Here is a 9094-nt window from a genome sequence, read left to right on the forward strand (position 1 = left end):
AGGCGCGCTTCCCGCGGTGCCCGGCTGGCGGCCGAGCCGGCTCGTCGCGCGCTGCCCGCCGCCGCGTCGTCTCCGAGGGCGGGGAAGTAACTGGGCCCCCTGTGCTCCTGCTGCAGGCGGAGGCGACCCCGCCGGGACCCCGCTTCCCCGCGGGCCTACGGCGGGAAGTGGACCAGCCCCCGGAGAAGGTAACGACCAGGCCGCTGGCTGCGCTGGGCCCGGCGCCGTCGGGGCGGCTGGGCCCCCGGGCGATGTGCCGCCTCTGCCCTCTTCGCGGGGGGCGCTGGGGCGCGCTTGGTTAGCCTGGGGACTCTGCCGGGATGGACTCGGCCTGGCCGCGGAGCCGAGGCTGGCCGCGGGGTGGGCTTTCCTGCCAGCTGCGCCTAGGAGCGTGGAGGAGCGGGACGCGGGCCAGCGAGGCGCCAGCAGCGCGGCCGCCTGGCCTGCGGGCGGCCGGGGCCGCTTCTGCTCTTCTGAACGGGGGGGGCTGCCCCGAGGGAGGGGCCCCGTGGAATCCTCTGGAGGGCGGGAGCAGCGGCTGGGCTCGGAGAGGGATTTCCACGCAGACCCGTCTCGGGCCTGGCCTCCTGAGGAGGGGGGGCAGCCCGTGAGGGCTCCGGGGGCCACTGGAGAGGCACAGGACGCGTCCCCCTGGGCTGGGCTGGGCTGGGCTGGGCGGGCTTTTGCGGCCAGGGCCCAGCTGCAGCACTGCAGTGGGCCTTGCGGGTGTGGCCAGGATTTGATTGGAGGCCGCCTGGGAGGGCCGGGGCCTGCTCTGCCTCTGGAAGGCCGGGGGCTGCGTGAGCTGCTCGCGGTCAGCGTTCTCGGAGCGGAGCCGGGGAGTCGCCCAACTCCCTGTCCGCCTGCTGGGCTGGCCTTGGCAGGGAGGGAGGCTGGGCCCTGCCCTGCGACCCAGACAGAGGTGGGGCGGGGTTGCAGAAGGGTCGCCCAGGTTGAAGCGCCGCTGCTGGAGGGCTGAGCAGTGCCGCCCTGTTCAGACAGCGGCCTTGCTGAAAGGCTAAAGGCCCGCGTCTGTCAAGGGATCTGGAGGGGGTGTCCTACAGTCACATCTTCCCTTTTAAGCTGATGCAAAGGTGAAGAGCCTTTGTTAGGAACATCTCGTCTTCATTGCCTGAGGTCTTCTCTGTTTGGCTCCATCATCATCTGGGCTTTTGGAGGCACTCTGCACATGGACTGGAACTTTGGATTGTTAAGGACTTGCCACGAAAAGTACTGTGAGGCTTTTCATAGACTTGAACTCTCATCGCTATGGATTGTGTGCCTGTGTTTGTAGTCAGCTCAGTGTACAGCAGGTTGGGTTTGATCTACAACTTTTGGACTTCCCTCTGCCAGAACTCATGCAGCGTGGAGTTGCCAATGCGAAAGCGGTGGCCTGGAACTCCTTGCGTGTGTGGGTGTGCCCTTCCCTTGATCTTGATGGGCCTTGACCACGTAGCCTGGAGTTATCAACAAAAGATTCAAAGTTGGACTCTCTGTGGGTGTGGGTTGTTAGGCCTTTTGAGAAATTATCCCTTGATTGCCTGATGGGTGCATTCTAGGAATCGTTCCCTTTCCATGTCTGGGGTTGGAGCCCCGTGAAAGGACTGTCTGGGTTAGGTACCCAGGAATCCAGAGTCCCTTTCCTTGTGTTCAGAACCGTGGAGATGGCAATGGAGAAACCACGTTGATGAAGATCTCACTCACGGTAGTAGTGTCTAGTTTTGGCCTGTTCTGGAATTACATAGAGCCTATAGCTACTGACCATCAGCTATATGATCTCTGAAGAGTGTAACCATGAAGCTTTTGCCGTGGGATTCCCTGCAATAAAGAAATCTCACTGATTTGGGTGTCCGGTCTCAGATTGCCTGAGCGTGTGCACTGGGGGATCAGGAAACCTGACAGCTGCCTTCCTTGGGGAAGAGAGAGAAAGGGAGAAAGGAGCAGCAGCTGGCTTAGGTGGAGTCTGGCTGCAGCAGCTCCTTCCCTCTGTGAGGGGCAGGGCGGGCTCCTCACTGTGGCGCTTCAGGAGCATGAGCTGGGGACCGGGCTGAGGCCTTCTCTGTGCACATGCCTCCAAGATGTGGCCCTGTTGGGGGGGCTGTTCCAAAGACCCTCCCCCCTCTATGCTTTGATAGTCGAGCTGTGTCTGCAGCCATCTGCTCTGGGCAGGGTGTGGGGCAGCACGCCCCGGTGCTGGGCTAGCAAGCTTCAGAAAGAGAGGTGCAGAGGAGCAAGGAGGCTGGTGTGGGAGGCCGGCCAGCTGGCAGGCATCTGCTCCTGCAAAAGGGCTCAGAGTTTTCTGTGGTTTCACAGCAGGTGAAAGGCATTCCTCTACCCCAGATGGTGCCACAAGGGGAGACCCCGACCCAGGGGCGGCGTCTGAAGAAGGTACCGCGTGGGCTCTCTCGCCCGCTTCTGATCTTGCTCTTCCTTTGGGCCCTTCCGCTCCCTGCCAGGGCTGGGGGCACGGGGCTGCTGCAGCTCAGGCCTGGCTGGTTGTGCCTTGGATTAGTTGGCCTCCACCCCCAGGCTCATCCATCTGCCTCAGTGAGGTCTGTGATATGTGGGGAGCTAAATTCTGCAAGGGGCTTTTGACAGAGAGATGTGCTGTGCTCCCCATTCCTCCCCCCACCCCCCTGGTGTGTAGATGCTCCGGTGCAAGACGAGAGTTGCGGGGGGGGGGGGGGCCTTGGAGGCAAAGGAGTGGTCACAGTTCCTTTGACTGATTCCAAATAGATGTGCGCACGCACCCCCCCCCCACTGTGTTCTCCTGATGGCTTTCCCCCCAGCCCCAGGCAGGCGGCTTGGCCGGCTGAGGTCCAGTCCAGACCCCACTTCACTAATGACTTTCAGCCACCTCATTGCTGCCCTCACCAAAGTTTCAGAGGAGAACCCTGGCTCCGCTTTCCCTCCATTCTCTGGAAGAAAGCCTTTCCAGCGGCACATGCAAAGGAAAGGGAAAGGAGACATCAGCATCCCCGCCCCACCGGCACGCACCTCCTTCTGTCCCCTGCTGGTCCTGTCCTGGGTGCGATGGCCGCATCACTCCCCCTTCCTGCATAACAGGAGTGGCTCTTGAAGGCCCTGCAGCAGGCTAAGCAGAGGCCGGCCTGGGAGCGCTCTTCCAGAGCCCCCTCCACGTTCACACCTGCGCGGCGTAGGTGCTGGAGGCCACGAGGCCACTCTGTCAGGAGCGATTCCCTGCGTTCAGAGGTCCTTGGGGAAGAGGGGAAGAGATTTGCGAGAGACAGGGGACGGCTGAAAAGTCTTCTGGCAACAGACTGCGCAGAGGCAACGTGCCCACCAGTGAGTAGGGGGCCTGGAAGTGGGGCAGGGCTGGTGAGCCCTGGGGCAATATGGCAGAATGGGAGGATGTGGCCATGGCCTGGTCTGTGCCCCCCCACCCCACCCCCACACTGTTCTTAACAGCTCCTTACTGTGCCACATGTGTTTTTCAGGTCGGAACCCCTCCTTAGGTCCAGGTAAGAGTCGAATTTGGGTTTGCAGCACTCTACAGACACACACACACACACACACACCCTCTTATGGCCTCAGCCTGGGGAGACCAGCTGGAGGAGATCCTGGCGCCTCCAGCTGCAGAGGAGCGCTTCGCTTGGGACAGGAGGAGCCGAGCTGCCTCTCCCCAGCTCCTGACGTGCTTCCTCCCCTTTCTGTTTTGCGTCCAGGTGCTGACAAGCAGATGGGCTCCTCCCTTCACACAGGTAAGTGGCCCCTCAGTCACCCCCTCCCCGCAGCTCAGCGCCCTGCCTTCCCCTCCCCAGGCTTTCCCGCTGGGCGTGGCCAGGCCTACGTGCGTGGCGGTGGCAGCGTGGCTGCACCACTCGTGAATTCCACTCACCCTGTCCTTGGCACACGGCCCTCATCTCCCCCCACCCCTGGGGCCAACAGAGACCTGGGCACATCACTGACCGGCTGCACGCCCCCCCCCCCCCGAGCAGTGTTGCAGCATTTTCAAGCTGGACTCCATCCCTCCCTCCGCCCCCTCCCCACATGCAGGCTGAGGAATGAGCCCTTGATTGCTTAAGCGCAGCAGTAACCCTCGGATGGGCCCATCGTGCCCAGGAAAGCTCTTACCCCGCCCTCCTGCAGCACCCCTTTCCCAGCAGGATCTCCTGCCTCCCCTGCCCTCGGCACTGGCTCCTTGCAAGGCAACACACAGGAAGGTGGCTGACACAGCCATGGCTCAGGCCCTGACACCCCGTCCTGGGGCCCCCCACTTGCACCCTCCCTCATGTCACTCTTTCCACAGGAGACGTGCTGGCTGTTCTCTTCGGAGTTCTCTGGGGGGCCACAGCCCTCGCGTTTCTCCTCTACGTCCGCAAGCACCGGAGCCAGGACCGCAGGTGAGAGCGCCCGCAACCCACCCCCATGCTGCCCAGCCACCCTAACCCCTGAGCAATGGAGGGCAGCTCTACCGTGGTGTGCCAGCCCCAGCAGCAGAGCTCGTGGAGCTGGGGGTCTGGCCAAGAGACTCGGGGGGGCCTGCCGCAAGGGCCCTCTTCACCTTGATGGCCTCTGGTCACTCATAAGGACTGATGTGATCTCTGGCCCAGGCGCTCAGGCTCCCCTCAGTCCTGCTTCCGATGGCAGCATCCTGCGAGCTGCCCCACTATCTCCCTCCATCAGAAAGCTGGATGGATGCGATCAAAGAGCCCAGGGGAGGCCAAGTTTGCTGTCAGGGTGTGGTGGAGAGAGGGCTACTGTGTTTTGACTCCTCCCCCCCCCCCCCCCCGCAGGCTGGGTGCTCAAGCAAACAAGTCCAGCGTCATCTACACGGCAGCCACAACGAATGAGAACACCGCCTAGAAGGCCACACAGGATGCTGGGTTGTGGCACCTCTGCTTCTGGCCTTGTCTTGTCCCACCATCTGAGCACCCGCACCCCCTCCATGCCAGGGACTGTCCCTGCCCCCGGCCCAGCTGCTCCCCCGCTTCACGTGTGTGAGCTCTTTGTGCAGTGCTCAGCCCAGGGCAGGCCAGAACACCTGTGTAGCGGCCCAATGGAAACCCAGTAGGAGGCTGGGGCACTGCCTGTCCAGTCCTGTGGACAACAGGCACCAAGCTGCAACTGACCCACTCAAGGGGGTTCCAGTCAGCTTTGCAGAGGAGGAGGACTGCAGCTGACCGATCCCTGGGAGACCAATCGTTCCCATTGTCTGGCTGCCGGGGCCAGAGCTTCTGTATACAGAAGGGCCCGGTAGGAGCTCCAGCGCATCGGGCCAGCGCTGCTCCCTCCCTCTGAAGCCAGGTTGGCCCAGAGCCGGGTGGGATCCAGTGAACGGCTTCTTGATGCTGTGCACAAACTGGAAGCTGGGGTCCTGTGGCAGTGGCACCCCCTCTGCTGTCTCTTGGGCCCTTTGGCACCACTCAGGCATTGGTGTTCTGCAGTCTGCTGGAAGTGGAATTAGAATGGTGGGTCTACACTGCATTCAACATACCACTCTATTCTCCATTAACATTCTACAACGCTCGTCCCCAAGGTGTAGGCAAAACACCCACACAGTGCAAATAAAATGCCAGCAGTTGAAAAACATTTTTTTTTTAATTACATCGAAGAAACTGGGAGAAGAGCAGGTAATCTCCCAGACCTGGGTGGGGGCAGTAATTTGCACAGGGCAGCTTTACAGAGGAACGGGGGCAAATGGTCAATCCCATCATAGTGATTTATACAGACCATACTAGGCTTTTTAATGGGGGGTGGAGAGGGATTTCCTTGTTGCATGGAACTACGGAAATAACCCATTATTAAAATGTTAATTCGTGTGCTCCTCTGGGGCTGCAAACTGGAGCTCATCACAGACACAGTAGTGGAAAGGTGGCTTAGACATCCTTTAGCTCTTCTCTCCCTCTCTGTCCTATTTCCTAGCTTTGCGAACATTTCCACTTCCTTGTCCTTGCTTGGGAAAATTGGGGGTGGGGGTGGAGAACCTTCAGTGCAAGAAGGCAAGGCCCATTTTTCTTGTTAAAAACCTAACATGGATTGTAAATGTAATGAGGGGGGAACATAAGAGCCCCAGTTATTTGTGGTACGATAAAACAAAAGTGGATGTAGAGTTTAATAATCACTATATAAGAAGGGCTGTATTAAGAATTTGGAATAAATATAAATTAAGGTTCTATCAAAAAATACCATGTTGGATATCTTCACAAGAAGCAATGCATAGAAGAGAATTTGATAGAACCCATAAATGGATAAGATATAATGATTAATGGAACTGTCACAAGGGGAATATAAGTTAAAATCAAGGGAAAGCCTATTAGAAGAAGGTCATGTCTGCCAGCGGTTTTCATATTTGCAAATTAAAGGTTTAAAATAGATGAGAAAAATGGTGGATTTGAACGAACAGAATCCGAGTTTGAAACAGCACTGTGTACAAATGATGAACATGTTATTGCTAAACTGTATAAATTACTGTTAAGGTATGAGGCAGTGGATGAACAAGTAAAAGATTGTATGATAAAATGGGCACAAAATGTTGGTCATAATATATCAATGGAAGAGTGGGGAAGTACTTGGGGAAAAGCTTTAAAATTTACTTTATGTACAAGTCTTAAAGAGAATTTTTATAAGATGATGCATAGATGGTATATGTCCCCGTTTAAACTGTCTAAAATGTATAAAGGTGTTTCTGGAAAATGTTGGAAATGTGAAGATCAAGAGGGAACATTTTATCATTTATGGTAGACTCGTAAAAAAGCTAAAACATTTTGGAAACGATTACAGTCTTTAACTCAAAAGAATATTAAAGACTACTATAGAATTAAAGCCAGAAACTTTTTTATTGGGACTAATAGATAAACACGTAAAAGAGAAGGGGGGAACCCTCTTTCTCTACATGACAACGGTTGCAAGGTTATTGTATGCACAAAAGTGGAAGAATGAAACAATACCAACTGTGAGTGAGTGGATCATGAAAGTGATGGAGCTGGCAGAGATGGCAAAACTTACTATTATAATTAAAGAAGGATCAACAACTAAATTTATGTTAGATTGGAAACCTTTTATAGAATTTGTACAAGAAAGAGAAAAATGATATCTATGTATGTGGATTTTGAACTTTGAGATGGTTCTCTATTTTGTAGTTAAAATTAGGAGAGAAATGAGATAATGTCTGTGAACTCAATGTATGATATACAACCACTGTAAGATAAGAACTAGAGACTAATAATAGGCATTTGTTGTATAAGGGGAGCCAAAGGTAAATATCTTACAATCTTAAGAGATATTTTAGTGTATGTGTATTGTGTTGTTGTTGTGTTTTGTTCTTTAAAAAAAAAGAACATAAGGGCCCTGAGCTTGGATCAGACCCAGGGTCTGCCTAGTCCAGCATTCTGTTCAAACAGTGGCCAACCAGCTGTCTGTGGTAAGCCCACAAGTAGGACATGAGCACAACGGGACCCTCCTGCCCGTGTCCCCCAGCAACTGGTGTACATAACCATATTGCCTCTGACACTGGAAGTAGAATATAACCATCAGAACTGGGCGCCATAGAATCATAGAATAGTAGGGTTGGAAGGGGCCTACAAGGCCATCGAGTCCAACCCCCTGCTCAATGCAGGAATCCAAGTCAGAGCATCCCTGACAGATGGCTGTCCAGCCTCGTCTTGAAGGCCTCCAGTGTGGGAGAGCCCACCACCTCCCCAGGTAATCGGTTCCATTGTCATATTGCTCTTACAGTCAGGACGTTTTTCCTGATGTTCAGCCGGAATCTGGCTTCCTGCAACTTGAGCCCATTCTTTTGTGTCTTGCACTGATGGCCATATGCGCCATATCATGGTGGAGCACACCAATGCAAAGTCACCACACATCAGGCCTTCAAAAACAGTTTGTCCATGATCTCTTCTGCCTTCTCCACAAAACTGGGCCAATGTTGGCAATTCCAGAAAAACAACTGGTGCAGAAGCAGCCACTGATAGGTTGGGGGGCGCCGAGGTCACTTTCAGACCATGGTTGTGGTTTTGAAAGCAATTTGTGACTCTTTAAACAGGTGTCCTGTGAATGGCTGCCTGGGATCACTGGCTGTGCCATGATCCAAGCACCCCTCTCCTGTACACCCTAGTAGGCAGCCACGGGGAGCGGGGGTGCGTGGAGGCCACTGCAGCACACTCGAGCACATCCCTTTGGCGGTGCCTTCTCTGTGCTGCTTTGGGGGAGGGAGGACCTGAGGCAGGTCCTGGCCCCGAGGCAGGTCCTGCCCCCCCGTGGCAGTGGGAAGGGCCAACCAACAGTCTGGGGGGTTGGGGCAAAGCGGGCAGCAGCAGCTGCAGATCCACCAGGGCCCTGAGCTGTGGAGCGGGGGCGGGCTGTCATGAGCACCCCGGATGCAGACAAACTGGAGAGGGTTCAGAGGGGGGCAACAAAGAGGATCAGGGGACTGGAAACAAAGCCCTGTGAGGAGAGACTGAAAGAACCGGGCATGTTTAGCCTTGAGAAGAGAAGACTGAGAGAAGATAGGATAGCGCTCTTCAAGTCCTTGAAAGGTTGTCCCAGAGAGGAAGGCCAGGATCTCTTCTCGATCATCCCAGAGTGCAGGACACGGAATAATGGGCTCAAGTGACGGGAAGCCAGATTCCGGTTGAACATCAGGAGAAACTTCCTGACTGTTAGACCACTTTTGGCAGTCTCCCTTGGGTGTGGCAAGGCAGGCTATGAGGGCTGTGGGAGGCCAGAAGCAGGGCTCCATTTCACCTGGCCTTGGGAGGCTGCTGAGCTGAGATGTAGCATTAACAGAGGGTTTTGCTAAGGAATGAGAGCAGCTTGAGTCTCCGGCCCTGGGGCAGAAATTGTTCTTGGGCTGCTGCTGCTTTGTTCAGAGCTGTTCCTTTGGTGACTACCTCTGGCAGGCATCTGCCACAAAATGGGGGCTCCTGCGGGGGTCAGTGGCAGTTCCAAGGCAGCTGGGAGGTGGCTTGCAGGTCATCAAGGGGTCATACTCAGAACAGCCCTCCCACTTGCTCACCTATGGGGTCCCTCAACCTTTGTGCCTGGGACCCTGTGCCCAGCAAGAGCAGGGCAGGCATGCCCTGGCTTTGTGGTAGCCCTGAGCAACAGGTCCAGTGGTTGCCCTGCACAC

General features: G+C 55.7%; 1 protein-coding gene across 5 annotated transcripts in view; it reads left to right on the top strand.

Moving 5' to 3' along the window:
* The window catches only part of CA9 (carbonic anhydrase 9), a 67194-nt gene extending 59933 nt beyond the window's left edge, over positions 1-7261 (top strand). The window contains exons 9-14 of one of the 5 annotated variants that reach the window (XM_084832677.1): positions 117-188; positions 2314-2388; positions 3459-3482; positions 3687-3722; positions 4271-4364; positions 4758-7255. In XM_084832677.1, the coding sequence (XP_084688803.1) occupies positions 117-188; positions 2314-2388; positions 3459-3482; positions 3687-3722; positions 4271-4364; positions 4758-4827 (371 nt within the window). In that variant the 3' untranslated portion in view covers positions 4828-7255. Of the gene's footprint in view, positions 1-116; positions 189-2313; positions 2389-3458; positions 3723-4270; positions 4365-4757 lie in introns of all 5 variants that reach the window. The other 4 variants (XM_084832678.1, XM_084832680.1, XM_084832676.1 and 1 more) reach the window with 4 other exon arrangements.
* The last annotated feature ends 1833 nt before the right edge of the window (positions 7262-9094 follow it).

The sequence above is a fragment of the Heloderma suspectum genome, chromosome 2 (genome assembly GCF_057233095.1).
Source record: "Heloderma suspectum isolate Gila_16-S chromosome 2, 16-S_ref, whole genome shotgun sequence".
NCBI classification, from domain to species: Eukaryota; Metazoa; Chordata; class Lepidosauria; order Squamata; family Helodermatidae; genus Heloderma; species Heloderma suspectum.